The 17,351-nt window shown below is 48.0% G+C and overlaps 1 protein-coding gene across 1 annotated transcript in view; it reads left to right on the forward strand.

Annotated features, from left to right (window-relative positions):
* Positions 1-17,351, forward strand: part of NUP88 (nucleoporin 88) — a 188,574-nt gene that overhangs the window by 88,037 nt on the left and 83,186 nt on the right. The window contains exons 8-10 of the mRNA XM_086950279.1: positions 8,203-8,301; positions 9,262-9,352; positions 10,505-10,609. Coding sequence (XP_086806405.1) covers positions 8,203-8,301; positions 9,262-9,352; positions 10,505-10,609 — 295 coding nt within the window. The remainder of the gene's footprint in view (positions 1-8,202; positions 8,302-9,261; positions 9,353-10,504; positions 10,610-17,351) is intronic.

Raw genomic sequence — 17,351 nt, forward strand, 5'->3', positions numbered from 1 at the left:
GGATAAAGCATTGCATAGTCGACCCGAGCTCTCTCAGTTGGCGCTTCATGGGGACAAATTGGCATTGTGCCTCCTGTCCGGGCCGTGACGTCGGGAAACAGGGACATAGTGCTCCCCTCGTAGTGCAGAGGTTGCTTCTTTCTGGCCAGCTTCAGAGCAACGTCACGGTCTCTGTAATTCAATCGTTTTGCTACAATTTGATGAGGTGGGGCCTAACGTACGGTGTGCTCTCTCCACCACAAACATCCCGGAAAATGCAGATTCACCCAACAGTTTCTTTAGGAGGGCCTCCACGAAGAGTTCCATGTTGCTGGTAGGGGTGCTTTCCGGTAGGCCAGTGATGCGTATATTACATCTACGTGACCTTGCTTCCAAATCCCCGGCCTTATCTCGGAGTAGTTGGATCACTTTACCTAGCTGTTTATGTTCTGTGTCCAGGGTTGTTTGAACCTCCTCCACCACACCAATGCGACGCTCTGACATGTCCAGGCGTTCGGCATGCTTATCGAGCCGCTCCGCCATGCGGTCCATGCGGTGCGTTAAGGCGGCCATTTTGGTTCCCAAAGGCGTAATTTTGCCCTGTAAATTCTTTTCCGTGGCGAGCAATATGTGGAGTAGATCCGGTTCAGTATCCTCACCCCCTGTTGCTATTCCTTGTCCAGCGTCGTCCTCGCGGGCCGGGTTGTCAGTGGACTTTGGCTTCTTGCTGGAGTCAAATGATATCTTAGGTTGTGTCCTATCAGGGCGATCCATCTCGCTGTCCTGGGGCCGCACCACCACCTCCAGCTGCACTCGAGCCACGTTACTCAGTCTCTATGCCCAGCCTCAGCGTCAAGGAGATGTATTATCTATGCAGGTCCACTAGTCCAAGGCCTACAGAGGTGTTTGAGCCGTCAGCCCTGGATGTGTCTGCAGCAATCCCCGGGCATTAAATGGCTTCAGAGCAGTAACTCTTCCGTCCCCCTCAGCCCAAGAGCTCTCAATCCACAGGGCATGTACCAGCAGCGTCTGCTAAAGTAATGTTTATGTAGCACGGAGGGGGCCAATATAGCACCACTAGCAAGGCCGACCTAGCTGCAGTCAGTATTGGGGTTTACTCTTTGCCCCAGGGTACACTTCCCTCATCACAAAATGGCGTCGCGGGGAAATCACTTTCGTGGGCCAGATCGCAGTCCCCCTGTGTGTACAGTCCGTGCTGCCACAGTAGCGTTCCGGGTCAGCGTTGGAGAGGTAAGGGGGGGAGAGAGGAGGGGGGGGTGGGGGGGAGTGGAGGGTCCAGACCTGGGGCGTCCTTCCCACGCCTTGTCAATTCACCCCTTGGGCCACACTGGCAGGCCGCAGCACGCTATCAAGGCTTAGTGGGGGTGAGAATTGCGGCTCCCCCGGCATGTGTATACGCCGCCTCTCCTCGGAGTGTCTCCACCGGTTCTCCATCCCAGGGGCAGGTCTCGGTGTAACAGGCGTCCCCGCAGTCAGCGCCGGGCCCCAGCAGGAGGGATAGGCCCGGCGGAGCAGTTGAAGCCGGGCGTTCGCAAGAAGCGCCGCAGCAGGATCCCGAGGCCGGGTGTCACTCTCCCGCACAGTCTCTCCGCCCTCTGGCGAGGGCCTGATCCACGCGTAAACGGCTATGGCTCTGAAGCAACGTGGTGCACCGCCGGCTTGGTCGTCCAATGCTCTCACCTCACAGCTGGTCCCCGGGGTCCGGCAGCTCAGTCATGCGGTTACCTGGCAGGCCCGGCTCCACTCCAATCGCCTCTCACCAAGGCGACCTAGAAACAGAGCTTCCCGGGTTCAGAGCCGGTCGTTTCCAAGCCAGCGTCCGCTCCCCACCTCATAAAGCGATTAGAAGGACTTATTAGCACGCTTGGGCACCGTCACCTGCTGGAAAATTGCGAGGATAGTTGCTTAGGCGGAGGAGCAAACGATTCAGGCGGCCATCTCCGACGCTGGCTAGCTCCACCCCCTTTAGAGGCGTTTTTCAGTGGGAGTTAAGGCTTTTGAAACCGCCCTATATATGGAAGCAACAGCCTCATAAAAACCATCATCCCAAGGGAGAAAGGACTGAGACTCTTCCTCTACATAAGTACTCTCAGACGTCTGCATGGCATCCAGGACGAGAGGTATAGTGGCGACATGTAGCGCTGTCAATATGGTACTTGGGGGTCATGTGGGGTTTGGCGACACTGGGGAGGGCTCAATAATTAGGGGGAAATAAGGCCCCGGGGACATAAAATCCAGGATAATACAGTGGGCAAGCCTGTGACTGTCCCTACTGAGACCAGCATGGCCGGCATGCAACTGTTACAGACCCCTCAGGACATCTCAAGATAGTTTGTATTACAGACCTCTTAGGGCGTCAAAACCAGGTACTCTATCAGAAATTTCAGACCCCAGCAAGTGGCGTCAATCTCCAAGTTTTTCAAGGCTTCAGGCCCCTCTGGCGGCGCGTGACTCCAGCTTCAGGAAACTCTACAGATGTGCTTTGTGGACCCCGGGAGAACACTTATCTGTGGCTGCTGTGCAGAAAAGAAAAGAGGCAGCATGGACAGAGGCAAGGGGCTATATATGGGCTGCCTTGACCTGATTTGTTGTTAATGTTATGATGTCCCAAGGACTCTTTCGAGGCAGTACCTAGGTTTAAGCTTTCCAGAGTTGGAGGCCAGTCCATTTCAGTCAGGGCTGCCAGGGCCTGGAACGCTCTTCCACTTCATCTTAAGGCTGCGCAATCCATCGCCAGCTTTAAGAATGGGCTGAAAACCCATCTGTTTAATAGTCAAGTCAAGTCAAGTCAGAAATTTGTATAGCGCGCTACATACCCTGAGGGTCTCAAGGCGCTTGAAGAAGGGTGGGGAGTTATTTGTCGAAAATCCATGTTTTGAGTTGCTTTCTGAATGCTAGGTGGTTCTGAGTGAGACGAAGGTGAGGGGGAAGTGAGTTCCAAGTTTTAGCTGCTAGGTAGGAGAAGGATCTACCTCCCATGGTGGTTTTGTTGATGCGAGGTACAGTGGCAAGGGCTTGGTTGGAGGATCGTAGTTGGCGTGAAGGGGTGTAGAAGGATAGTCGTGAGTTGAGGCATTCGGGTCCGATTTCGTAGAGTGCTTTGTGTGCGTGGGTTAGGAGTCGGAAAGTGATCCTCTTATTGACGGGGAGCCAGTGGAGGTTTTTCAGGTGATCAGAGATGTGCTCTTGACGCGGGATGTCTAATATGAGCCTGGCTGAGGCGTTCTGGATACGTTGTAGTTTCTTCTGGAGTTTTGCGGTGGTGCCGGCGTATAGGGTGTTTCCGTAGTCCAGTCGGCTCGTGACCAGAGCGTGGGTGACTGTTTTTCTGGTTTCGGTAGGGATCCAGCGGAAAGTTTTTTTGAGCATGCGAAGAATGTTGAAGCAAGATGAAGAAACGGCGTTGACTTGTCTGTTCATCGACAGTGAGGAATCCAGGATGACGCCCAGGTTCCGTGCGTGGTCCGTCGGGATGGGTGCTTTTCCAAGGGCCTCTGGCCACCAAGAGTCGTCCCAGGGCGGAGGGGGAGGTACCTAGGATGAGGACTTCTGTTTTGTCTGAGTTCAGTTTCAGTCAGCTGTGCTTCATCCATTCGGCTACTTCTTTCATCCCTTCGTGAAGGTTGGTTTTGGCCGTGTTAGGGTCTCTGGTGAGTGATAGGATCAGTTGAGTGTCGTCGGCGTAGGAGATGATGTTGAGGTTATGTTGGCGTGCGATGGCCCCAAGGGGGCTGATGTAAACGTTGAAGAGGGTGGGACTGAGTGAGGATCCTTGAGGTACTCCGCAGATGACTTCAGTAGCCTCTGACTTGAATGGTGGAAGGCAGACTCTCTGGGTTCTTCCGGAGAGGAACGAGGTGATCCATTCCAGAGCTTTTCCTTGGATTCCGATGTCTTTGAGGCGCTGTAGAAGGGTGCTATGGCAGACTGTGTCGAATGCTGCGGAGAGGTCGAGGAGGATGAGGGCGACTGTGTCTCCATTGTCCAGTAGAGTTCGAATGTCGTCTGTTGCTGCGATGAGGGCGGTTTCAGTGCTGTGCTTAGCTCGGAAGCCGGACTGTGAAGAGTCGAGGGATTTGTTGGTTTCGAGGAATGCGGCGAGCTGGTTGTTGACAGCTTTCTCGATGACTTTGGCCGGAAATGGAAGGAGCGAGATGGGGCGATAGTTTTTGAGTTCGGTGGGGTCAGCTGTGGGTTTCTTCAGGAGGGCGCTGAGTTCGGCATGTTTCCAGCTTTCCGGGAAGGATGCGGAGTTGAAGGAGCAGTTGATGACGTCTCGGAGGTGCGGTGCAATAACGGAGTCTGCTTTGTTGAAGATGTGGTGAGGGCAGGGGTCTGTGGGGGATCCTGAATGGATAGAATTCATCAGACGGATGGTGTCCTCAGTTGAGATTGGCTTCCAGTCCTTGAGGGTGTTCAGGGGGGGTGGGTGTCCTGCAGGGGATTGGGTGGGTTGGTCTCCGGGTTGGTTGTCGAAGCTGTTGTGGATGTCTGCAATTTTATCGTGGAAGAATGAGGCTAGGGAGTCGCAGAGGGCTTGAGAGGGGGTGATGTCGTTGGAGTTGGCTGAGGGGTTGGTGAATTCCTTGACGATGTTGAATAATTCCTTGCTGTTATGGGCGTTGTTATCTAGACGGTCCTTGAAGGCTGCTTTCTTGGCATTTCGGATTAGTTGGTGGTGTATGCAGGTGGCGTTTTTGAAGGCGTCTTTGGTGCTGGTGGTTGGGTCTTTTTTCCAGGCCTTCTCGAGGGAGCGACAGAGTTTCTTGGATTTCTTAAGGTCGTCGTTGAACCAGGAGGCCATCTTGCTGCCTGGTTTGATTTGTCGTTGTTTCAGCGGTGCTAGGATGTCGGCGCTGTTGGATAACCATTGGGTGAGGTTGGTGGCTGCTTGGTCAGGGTTTGAGGAGTGGGCGGGGGGCTTTTGAAGAAGCGATGAGGAGATCTGGTCGATGGTGATTTTGTTCCAATTTCTTTGCAAAGTGGGTTGGGGGTGGTTGTTGGTTGTGGGCTTGTTGTAGGTGAAGTGAACGCAGCTGTGGTCAGTCCAAAGGAGAGCTGTGGTGTGGCTGAAGGAAACATGCTTGCTGGAGGTGAAGATAGGGTCGAGTGTGTGACCTGCGATGTGGGTGGGGGTAGTGACAAGTTGTTTAAGTCCGAGGTTTGCGAGGTTGTCCAAAAGGGTGGTGGTGTTGCGGTCGTTGTTCTTTTCAAGGTGAAAGTTGAGGTCTCCCAAAAGGATGTATTCCTCGGAGGGGAGCGCGTGTGGAGTGATGAAGTCCGTGATGTCTTCACTAAATTGTGCGCGGGGTCCTAGTGGTCTGTAAAGGAGGGTGCCTCTGAGTGTGGTCTTGGGGTCGGTGTGGATCTGGAAGTGGAGGTGTTCAGAGTTTGCGAGATTGACGTCTGAGCTGGTTGAGATGCGGATGGATTTCTTATGGACGATAGCGATGCCTCCTCCTGTTTGGCCGGTACGGTCCTTGCGAATGATCTTCTAGCCTTCCGGGATGGCAATGGTGATGTCCGGGGCAGAAGAGGCATTCATCCATGTTTCTGTTAGGAAAGCGACGTCCGGAGAGATGGTGTCTAGTAGATTCCATAGGTCAATGGCGTGCCTGTGGACCGAGCGGGTGTTGAGCAAGATGCATTGTAGGTGGTTGGGGTCGGATATCTGTGGTCTGATTGTAGATGAGGAGTTGGTCTTGTTACCGTCGAACTTGCAGGAGTAACAAGAAAAGGGTCCATGGGTGTATCCAGGAGCAGCTTGGGCACAGTTGAGGGAGCGGCCGGGGTTGAGGGCTAGGAGGGTGGTGGCATCGTAAGTAATGCGGGCGGGGTGGACAGTACGAGGACCAGGGGGTATGGCGCTGGGCGCGGTCCAGGCGCGGACGGGCGCAGACGGGCTTACCTTTGGCGCACCTTCGGCGCGACTGGGACGCGACCGCTGCGCGTGAACGCTGTGCGAGAATGCAACTGACATATGCTGAAAGTGGAGGGGGAGGGGCGAGGGAGGAGCAGCTGGGAGGGGCGGGTGCGTGGAGAGGGCGGGCTCCGGGCACAACAACAACCACTATCACAATGGCGGCAGAAACGAAACCGCAATCCGGTTGGGGGAGATAAGTTATATAATGATGCTGTGGGCAAAGCGGCGCTTAGGGAATGGGGCGCAATATGGCTTAGAACGGTCAGGCCCTTAACATAGAGATACACAGTCAAGCGCTTTAAAATCAGATCACAGCAGCGCTACGATATCCAGTCAAGCGCTATAAAACTCAGCAGATCTAAGCAGCGCTACGATACCCAGTAAAGCGCTATGAAGGTCAGCAAAGCAGAGCAGCGCTATGGTGTCCAGGTGGAGAAGGCACAGGAGAGCAGGGGCTGAAGGGAGCGACTGCTTCTGACAAAGTCAGAATGGTCACAGCGCCTCGGTCAGCTAGGAGAGCCTTGCCACTTAGTGGGAGGGAGGAGCAGCTGGGAGGGGCGGGTGCGTGGAGAGGGCGGGCTCCGGGCACAACAACAACCACTATCACAATGGCGGCAGAAACGAAACCGCAATCCGGTTGGGGGAGATAAGTTATATAATGATGCTGTGGGCAAAGCGGCGCTTAGGGAATGGGGCGCAATATGGCTTAGAACGGTCAGGCCCTTAACATAGAGATAGACAGTCAAGCGCTTTAAAATCAGATCACAGCAGCGCTACGATATCCAGTCAAGCGCGATAAAACTCAGCAGATCTAAGCAGCGCTACGATACCCAGTAAAGCGCTATGAAGGTCAGCAAAGCAGAGCAGCGCTATGGTGTCCAGGTGGAGGAGGCACAGGAGAGCAGGGGCTGAAGGGAGCGACTGCTTCTGACAAAGTCAGGATGGTCACAGCGCCTCGGTCAGCTAGGAGAGCCTTGCCACTTAGTGGGAGGGAGGAGCAGCTGGGAGGGGCGGGTGCGTGGAGAGGGCGGGCTCCGGGCACAACAACAACCACTATCACAATGGCGGCAGAAACGAAACCGCAATCCGGTTGGGGGAGATAAGTTATATAATGATGCTGTGGGCAAAGCGGCGCTTAGGGAATGGGGCGCAATATGGCTTAGAACGGTCAGGCCCTTAACATAGAGATACACAGTCAAGCGCTTTAAAATCAGATCACAGCAGCGCTACGATATCCAGTCAAGCGCTATAAAACTCAGCAGATCTAAGCAGCGCTACGATACCCAGTAAAGCGCTATGAAGGTCAGCAAAGCAGAGCAGCGCTATGGTGTCCAGGTGGAGAAGGCACAGGAGAGCAGGGGCTGAAGGGAGCGACTGCTTCTGACAAAGTCAGGATGGTCAATATGAACCTGTAACCCCCTCGCTATCTTTGCCCTCACTTCTCCGCGCCAGGATACTTTTTTTTAGTAATAGAGCGCGTTATAAAAGATTTTATAACATAACATAACTTATGGGAATGTTCATTTTTCTACCAAAACTGATGTTAAAATGGCAGCTGTTTGAATTTATAATAAAGTGAATTAATGATATAAGCATAATCCCCACTTACAAACTAAGATGTGCTGCTGTGAATTCACCTTTGCCAATCTTCTCCTGTCGGTTTCTTAACTTTCATCTCAATTGTCTCTTTTATTTGACCCATTATATTGTCCCTCAGTTCATATACATTTAAAAAAAAAACTTTTGTAACCAGCACTTTAAATCTGCAAAAATCGAATTTAAGTGGTTCCTCTTTTAAAATATCACAAGTCCAATTCAGTAATTTTCCAATATTTTGCTGTTCACTTAATTTTTCAGAAATCCAACTGCTGTTGCCTATATGTTTTGAGAATAGCTTTTGCCTTCCTGTGAAAACAGGGAGAGCAGTATCCCTTGAGCGATAAGTAAGGTGTGATGGTAGCTCCTCCATCTATCAGCAGCATTTCAAAACATACTATTTTTCCCGGCCTGCGTCTCATAAGTTTGCTATTTGCTTATTTAAAAGAAAACATCCAGATGACCGATACTTTTAGAATAAAAATGTTATGTTTGTTCTAAAGGTTGCACATGTGTTAGTAGTGGTAACATGAGACGTGTACAATCTTGGAGCCAGTTTATCTGTGTTTGTCCGTTTTTTCAAACATGTAATTTAAGTCAGAAATGGCATTCAATTTTAATCTTATACTGCAGGGCTTTGTGTGGCATTTTTCTCGTAATTTGACCCTTTTCTTTATTCTCAGATCCTGTCTGCTCTGTCAGGTATCACTGCACACATGAAGCTGGCGTGCATAGTGTGGGCCTCTCATGGACTAATAAGCTACAGAAGTTCCTCACGTCCGGTAAGGAACTGAATGTTCATTTAAACAACTGAAGAGATAATGTAAAATAAAAAATTAGAGGAACGCTTGGTGGTAGACAAGGGACATAATAAACGGGCATACAGAATGACCAGAGTAAAGAATGGGAAACCAGGTGATGCACCATGTTTTTGAAAATGGAATTAAAATTCAATTAGAGCACGACCACGTCACTTCACTTAAGATGTTTCAGTGCTTTATACTAGGTGGCTGGGAAAATGACGCACACTCCAAACTGGTCCAAGATTGTCCATAGAAAAGGCAAATATTATAGAATGGTGCTTGAGGAGGAGTGAGAGCCACCATGTCTTCCTTGACAGGAGAAAACGGTCTTCTCAATAAATTAAAGATAAACTCCAAGATCAAATAACGAGTTCGTTTTTGTACGTAGTTATCCAGTGTCTTTTATTCAGACATTAGGCTTCTTATTCACTATTTGCGCCAGGACACTCCTCCGATTATCTGCGCGCGGTAGAAGTGCATATAACATAACATAACCATTCTTCTGTATACATTCTTGGTTAACATAACAGCTTCATGCCAATACGTGTTTCGTCCATTCAGTAAAACAGGACTTCGTCAGGGCTGAAACAAACAAAATAGTTCCATAAGGAATGAGAGGAGTCACAGGATCAAATTATTAATTAATTTGATCTTGTGACTGGATCTTTGAGGATGAACCTCATATCAATCGTGGAAATTCTTAAATCTGTGGATGATTGCAACCTAAAGCAGTTTTATCTTTGCCACTATCGGGGAGAAGGAGTGAAGCACTTTTTTAGAGGACCGAGCATGCCTCATATCACTACTATATGACAGAACTTAATTCGCGCATAATTTAATTACCAGCACTGAACACAAGAACCTATCACAGATGCAAGCTTCGATCAACCACATCCTTAAATGTTCTAATTTATTCTTGCTGTCTGATTTTGTTTGTAGATGAGGAAGACAAGGACAGTTTACAAGAGCTTTCAGCAGAGCAGAGGTGTGTTGTGGAGCACATTCTTTGTACCAAGCCGTTGCCATGCAGGTAAGGAATAATCCTTTTTGGTAGAAGTACTTCAGTTATTTTCCACTCTTTCGGACTTTTTGCATAACCTTGTCAGTTGAGATTTTTGGAATCCCACCATGTTTCTTGAGTGTAGAGTACTCCTGAATTGATTCTTGGGCGCCCATATTCATGAGAATTTGAATCCCACTACCATTATTAAATAAATTCATGTGCAGTGAAAAGTTAATTATGACCATGCAGTATGACTTCTCAATACAGTACAGGGTTGTATGTCATTACAATGCATTCCGTTGCAACGCATGCCTTTACCACACATGCGTTACAGCGGAATGCTTTTTTCACGCATTACCTTTTCCACGAATATTCCTTTACCACGCATAGATTTACAACGATTTTCGTTGTAAATTTATGCATGGTATGGGCATACTCTTGGGAAAGGTTATACCCCTCCCCTGTGCCCTTACGTGTCCCTCCCAGTCCCCAAACCTTCGTCGAATTACCCCTGCCCTTAACCCTCAATCTTTTTTAAAAAAAAATGTTTTATTTAAAATTCTCCTTACCTCTTCACGTTGTCTCTTCATGTTCCTTGATGACGTCCCATGTCGTAAAGAGGAAGCAGAAGTTTCTTTTAGTTTCCTCTCTAACGACGCCGATTGCCTCTACTTCGCTAACTCACGTGGTTTTCGGTTTTTTTTCTCACTTTTTTTTTCTTTGAGGGGGGGGGGGGGGGGGGGAGACCCCCAAGCCGCCTTTTTTTTTTTTTGCCTTTACCACACATGCCTTTACTACGCATGCGTTCTAATGCATGCATGGTAAAGGCTGGCGTGGAACGGCCGCGTTGTAGTGGCCGTTTCCCCAGTACAGGTGAGCTGGTTACAACATTTTACAATTCACATTTTTAACCAAGTGAGCAAATGCTACAGTGCAGGCGTGTAATAAATCCAATCTTTGTATAGACTGATGGCAAAAATGTGGACAAAATGTACATTTGTAAATGCATTGAGAGGTAACACCCTAATGCACCACACAGAAGCATAATAGAGATACAGATGAGGGGTGTTGAAACTCATCAAAAATTTATCTTGACAAACATGTTCAACTTTGCCAGCTCGTTCTGCTTTAGCGACTACTTTCAGGGATGCATTCATGCAAATCTATTTATGTTCCTAGCCAGCCATCTCCAATTCAAGGCTTCTGGATTGTCTCTGATGCATCGTTGGGCACGACGATGATCTGCATTACCAACACCTACGAGTGCATAACAAGACCTTTGTTGTAAGTAGCCCTACTTATCACTTTGAGGATGAGAGCGCATCTGGGCTGTAAGACAATAAAACTGAGTATGTTAAGCAATTTATAGTACCATGTATTGTTGTGTGTCAAATGAATTTTTGAGGCAGTTGTGTTTTATTGTTTTTTAGATGAAAGCATTTTGTGAGGTAGGATTCTTCAAGACTTTACATATAATGGTAAAGGCATAACTACTAGGTTCAGACTGCAATGTGCTACTGAATGAAAAGGCAGAACTCAAGCATGGTGTAACTTAATGACTTGGGGGGGGGTCTCTGGATGACTGTGTGGTGTGGGATAGGTTAAAACAAAACGCACATGCACAACTGGTTTTTGGATGGATGTTTCTGAAGGTGTGCATGCCTGTTACCTACAATCCTCTATTCCTGACTTTCCCTGTTTTAGAGTTTCCTATAAGTTTACAGTTTGTTTGGCTAGTTATTTTGGATACACACAATTCAGAAATGTTGGCGGTCAGTAAACAAGAGTAGTCCTAACTGTAAACATTTATGTAGCTGAACATTTTGTAAGGAAAGCCAAATGGAGAATCGGAACTGTATTTATATGGCATTTTATATAGTGCAAACCTAACCAGGAGAAAGTGGAGCCTTCATGTTAGCAATTGAATTGATTCATATGCTTCATTTAGGTGCAATATTTGCAGGCATAAAGCCATCATTTTCATCATGCTTCTGGTTTGGATTTACACACTGTCCATATCGGTCCATCTTGTGATTTTGTTGGAAAGGCCAACTTTCCCCCTCAATTTTTATATTGTGGATGTTCACCATGCTAGTGTCTGTTAAGAAAATCCTCTAATCTAATTGTCAGTGCTCCATAATGCCCATGTTGCTAAACAAGCTTTTGATGTTTTCCGTCATTTGTTCCAGGCACATAGCACACTGCAGGAGAATTTGCCAATCACATTCCATAAAAATAATGCAGCGATCAACCACATGGCTTTTTGGGACAGACACCAGACCATGTTATATGCGAGTGTGTATATATTTTAAAAGTTTTATAGTTCTAAACTGCATAGCAATACTTTAAGGGTTATAGAAGAAAAACTGTATATTTTTTCCATCCAGCTATAACCTGAAGTTCCTTTCAAGTGATGAGAACTATGCCTTTAACTAGTATTTGCCTCGGATTCAAAACAAAGCTGAATGCAAGGCATGTGAAAAATTCTCTTAAAATTAGGATATGCTGTGACTTGTACACTGTGTCAAACATGAAGATGTTAGCTGAGCAGACTGTTCCTCGGCGGTGGGGTCCAGGCTGGACCCAATTAGCCTTGTATGCTGCAACTAATCCTGTACCCAGGGTATTAGTGCTGTGGGGCTCCTGGAGGTGTCAGTGTCTCGAAACTCGCTGGGGAAACTGGGCTGACCACCTAGTATGTCTGATCTCCTTGTGACCAGATGATCATTCGCTGGAACTGATGGTCAGCAGAACGAGATACCCGACAAATGCTTTTGGGGCATGCAGATACAGGGTGGATGGCTCCTCCACCCCAAGGGAGATGTTGCTGGATTGATGAAGCGCTGGCCAAGGGTTTAGGGAGGCAAGCCAGCTTGAGGACGAGTCCGTCTCGGTAGTTGTCGCAGTGCAAACAGCCTGCCAGTGTTTGGTGCCAGTCTTTGATGCAGAACCTTTGTTCTCACGTCTTCTGCTCTTTTGTGTCAGGGGGACACCTAAATACTCAATTTAGTAGCGTTAAGAGGAGAATTGGGTTGAAGTGAATGGGCTACTGACCCCTGGGATCACTACACCACCTACTATATGACCAGTTCCAGTGGCGAGTGGACATAACCCTGTCTCATAGTTCTAATTTCACCACAACCAAGATGGTGAAGTTCGTTTTCATCTCCACTTCAGGTAGCCCACTTAGGGATATGACTAGCTGGTCAATTTATCACACTTCCGAACTATCTAATTTCCTGCGTGTCCTGGTGCTAAATGGGCCTCGAGCAGAGGGTTGTATTCTCCAGGTCTGGAAGAAGCCAGGGTTGCATATTAAAGGAGGCAGAAGCTTTGAAACTTCTGGCCTTGACATGCTAATTTCACTTGCTATCCTGCTGGAGGTGATCTGAACACCTTCCTTTGGAACAGGTATTGTTTCTGGCCTCTTATAGCGTGGGCTTTCCCTGGCAGGGAGTCAGAAACGCATCTGTGCTGGAAGTCTGGAAGAGTCCGTTCAGCCAGCACTCTGAGACTGGTAAAGTTCAAGGGGGCACCTATAAGGTGGACCCGGGTTTAAATCATAAATCTAGTACTAGCCTCAGTATATATTTATTAAGATGAGATGTTTGATAATAAACACCAGTATTTTCAGTGGAGCCATCATGTAGCTGGGTGACTCGTGATGACCAATGCCCAGTACGTGACTTAAGTTGTCTTCCCTGAGCACTATATATAGTAACAGAACTAGAAATCATGGGCATATCTTCCACAAATAAAACCCCCGAAAAAAAAATTGCATTCTGGGACCTATGGAAGAGGTGTTGAATTAAAGACCCTAGTACTTTTATCTATTATGTGTGCCATTGCAGCTTCCCTTTTTTAAAGTATTAAATCCATTTGCCTATAGCCATGAAGCCAGGTGTTGCTTAAACATGTCTAGAGTAGAATTCTGTGTTCCTTGTTTGAGGCTATTTATCCCAGGCATAAAAGTTTTGAAGAGTTACTGAGTTACAGAACCAGTTCCTTTCATAAAATTACATAAGCACTGGGTTGTGCTGTGCATTTTACCATAAATTTGCTACCTAGGTCCCATCGCCTCATGTTGACCAAGTCATTAAAAATGCAGACTTCTGTTTACATTTGTGCGCACACACTCATTCTTTCTCGCACACAAATTACAAAGCCTGTTTTAAGCAGATGAATTGTTCAGAGCATTTAGATTTGTAATGGCCATTCTGGCAAGGAGGTGAAAAACAAGATGTGTAGTGGGCCTTATAACTCCTTGATTAGCTGCTTTTTCTTTTTTTTTTAAAGTTAAGAATATTATTTTGCGAGGCATTTAAGGAACAACTTGTTTATACAGACATATAGTGTTACTGTGTTGACACAGAGGCAAGAAGAGACTCACAGGTAGAACAAAATGATGGTCAGAAGCCTTTTTGAATACTTGCTATTCTGTGCACAGCATAGGAATCTGCAGCAGAAATGCTACCCCGAATTGACCGATACAATTTGTTTTCCTCCGAGGTTATCATGGTAGTTGGAGCACTTCTGAATCATACCCTACATAGACCAAAATAGAAGATGCAAAAGAACATCATTTTGTAATGGGGCTAAGGTTAATGGTCTTCTGTAATGGAAATAGTCTCTTTATAGACACTCTGAGTTAATGCTCAACACACAGACGTTTTGAGGCACGGAAGTTGATCTTTTTAATTGAGCAAGATAGGATGATCATGTAGAATATATAACATGCAACATATAGAGTAGCCTATTGTTACAAATGAGTAGCCAGTTTTATAGTTTCAGGTTTGCTTTTTAGTGTCTTCTACTTACTCTTATTCATTGGGACTCATTGCTTTTAGTTGGATAACAAGACCATGTTGAATCGTACACTGAGGCCCATTCTATCTAGTTCTGGCCCTGTTCCACTAGGCCTTGACGTGCAGGTCTGTTGAGATAATTCTTGTTTTCCATGTAGGGTGGGAAAACTCTTCATTGAAGGATCGAGTTACTAGTTTAAGACTAGAAGCAAGGCCCCGCCTCTCACCTTCACCACATTATGCAATACAGGGCAGATAACTATCTTCATGCATATCATCTCTCCATTGTCTGCAAGTACAGAAGTATAATCTAATGCTAACAAAACCATAGCTGGCTGTAAGAATCAGAGCTGCTTCAAATTACTTCATATTTCACTATACTAATTTTCAACACTAATCCTTTATGGGTTTCCAGAGTAGCGTGCTACTCGCCAAAAAAAGCGCTTCAACACCCAATCAGGGGTTGGAAGTGCTATATAAATGAAAACCTTCTTTCCTCTTCCATCCTTCTGCTATCCTTTCGAATCTAAATAACTGACTAACATATCCACCCCTTAAATTTTACTTGCATGTTTCCTCATACTAATTCAACACTAATTCTCTATGGGTCCCGGAGTAGCGTGCTACACACCAAAAAAGCACTTTGACGCCTAGTCAGGGGTAGTAAGCGCTATACAAATGCAATTACAATACAATGCAATACAATGTGCTCATTTGAGGTGTACATTTGGTGTGTGTCTATTGCCCATGTATGTTGTGCTCGCTGGCATTACCTCTAGTTAGCATATATAAACCCTTATTTAAGCAGTTTCTTATTGCATATATCATATTATTCTCAAAAAACCTATCCTGTGATGACGAATTCAGGGTATTCTTACTGTACTTCTTGATGATAGAATGTTTAGCCAAACAGGATATTTACAAGATTCTGGCTAAGTGTCCGAGATCTCATGGAAATATAGTGCTATGTCCCCTCTACCCCCATCGCGATTGCACGTTCTCTCTAACTCTCACACCTCTCTCCTTGCTACACTCTGTTGGTTTCTTTTTTTGTCGGTCTTGCATACCCTTGTCTGTCTGCCTCTATCACTCAGTCTTTCACCAAGCCCCCTATGCTCTCACTCTACAGTCTATTTATCTCCCATCTCTGGAACTCTCTCTCTATTCATGGAGCCTTCTGCTTTTTCACTTATTTTTATTTAAGATCTGATCTCTATTTCTGACCTATAGGCCTTTCTCTTCTCTCCCTTCTGTGTTTTTTGGCTCTCAACCATGTTTCTCTGATCTCTTAATCTGTCCTATAGCTGCCTCCTGTTGTAGTGTCTATCAGCTTAGTGCCTCTGATTGTTGCCCCTCCTCCCCGTTCTTTGTCTCTCATTCCCATGCCTCTGACTTCCCCTCCCACATCCAGTCCATTCCCTCCATAGCCACTCACTGCACTTCCTTTATAGGTGGTCAAAGTTGAGTAGCAGAAGATGTGGGACAAAACATGAAGGTCTGGTAAAAAAAATTGTAGGGGGGCGTGGCCAAGATGGAGACTGAGTAGGACGTGCCTGCTCGTCGCTCCGTCCCGCCGAGAGGGCTCCGTAGTTTAAGCCTCATATGGCCGGCCCTGTGGGGTTCCCGGGGCTTCTGTTTCCTCCACAAATTTCTCAGGGAGCCCATGTAGCTGAATTGGAGCGGGTACGACAGCCTGCAGAGGGAATTCAGCAACCTCTCATTCCTCGCTGGCGGACCAGCGCATAGCAGTGTGACCAACTAACTATGCTGCTGGCGCGCTGTCTGACCAGAGCGAGGCCTATACCGGGCTCGAGCCGTCCAGGCGGGACAAGGGGTCGAACAAGCTCGAGTCCCCTTCCAGGAGCAGAGCAATTGCTGCAAGAAGATCAGACTGCCACAAGCAGGATCAGAACTGCGGACGCAGGCACTATACCCGAGAGGGAGAGCGGCCGAGCGGAGCAGGCCAGGGCTCACCCCTGCCCCCAGCGAAGACTTCCTGGAGCAAGTAGTCGAGCTGCAGCTGGAGTGATGAGGGTAGCCAGCAGAGCCCATACCCACCCACACAAAGCAGAGCTGTCCCCCAGGCAGGCGGCTGGAGGATATATTGGTCCCCACAGTGGGTGGCTGGATGCTCAGGCCCCCGGGTACCACGATCGGAGGGGAGAGGAGAAATCCTCAGAGATCGGAAGGGGCCCGGCCAGCCCTTGGGACTGCTGAAAGCAGATGTAGGTCCGGTCCTGAATGGGGGCTGAGACCGCTACTGCTGAAGGTCAGACAATGTAGCGAGTGACTTTGCTGGCGTGCACGGCGGGACCCCTTGCACATTTGTGAAGGCTACGGATCACCAGGTGTGTTTCAACGATAACTCTTGCACCCCTGGAATACACGATAGGCGCCGCAGGAGAGCTACTTCTCCCCCCTGTGGTGAGGGATATGAGGCCAACTCTGGCACTTAAACGTTGAGGCCTGAAGGCCAGCTCCAGAGAGACTGGAACTGCGGCGGGCTCCTCAAGCTCCAAACTCTAACTTAGCGCACCTCTGCGCGGCCCGCGGGTGGGAAGAAGTAGTTTCTGGAAGACCACCGCAGAGCGCTAGAGGCTGGCACCCCAATCTAGAGTCACTCACAGTAAGACAGAAGGTTACCGACGTGTCCAGGGGGCCAACCAGGAAAGGCACCTTGTGCCCAACAAATGACGTCAACTAAGGGAAAAAAATGCTCAGTCAGGGATCTCCTCCTCAAGCCACCAACCTCCATTGTAGATGTGCCGCTGTCCCTGCCAGGGACCTCAGCAGGTGCAGAGGTCAGGTCACCGTTACTCTTTACTTCCACAAAACCCTGTTTGCCTCTCTAAAGGACGATCTTAAACTATGAAAAAGGAACTGGCACAAGAAATCATGGAGGTACGGAAGGACCTGGACTCGTTGGGAGACAGTGAACACATTAAAAACGCAGGCCTTCACCAGGGACGAGGAGATAGACCAACTTCAACAAGAGATCCTCTGCCTAAAAGATCCTCTGCCTAAAAGATCAACATCTGGCCCGCCAGGCGCATGCGGGGGATCTTGAAAATCGCTCCCAGTGCAATACCATTGGAATCCAAGGCATTCCGCAGGAGCGGAGGGACCAGAGATTGCATTGTATGTTGAGGATCTCTTTCCTTCCATCTTGGGTGCCCAGCCAGACCAGTAAATCAAGTTAGACCGCACACACAGAGTTGGCC

This window comes from Lissotriton vulgaris, unplaced genomic scaffold, assembly GCF_964263255.1.
Source record: "Lissotriton vulgaris unplaced genomic scaffold, aLisVul1.2 SCAFFOLD_686, whole genome shotgun sequence".
In the NCBI taxonomy this organism is placed as follows: domain Eukaryota; kingdom Metazoa; phylum Chordata; class Amphibia; order Caudata; family Salamandridae; genus Lissotriton; species Lissotriton vulgaris.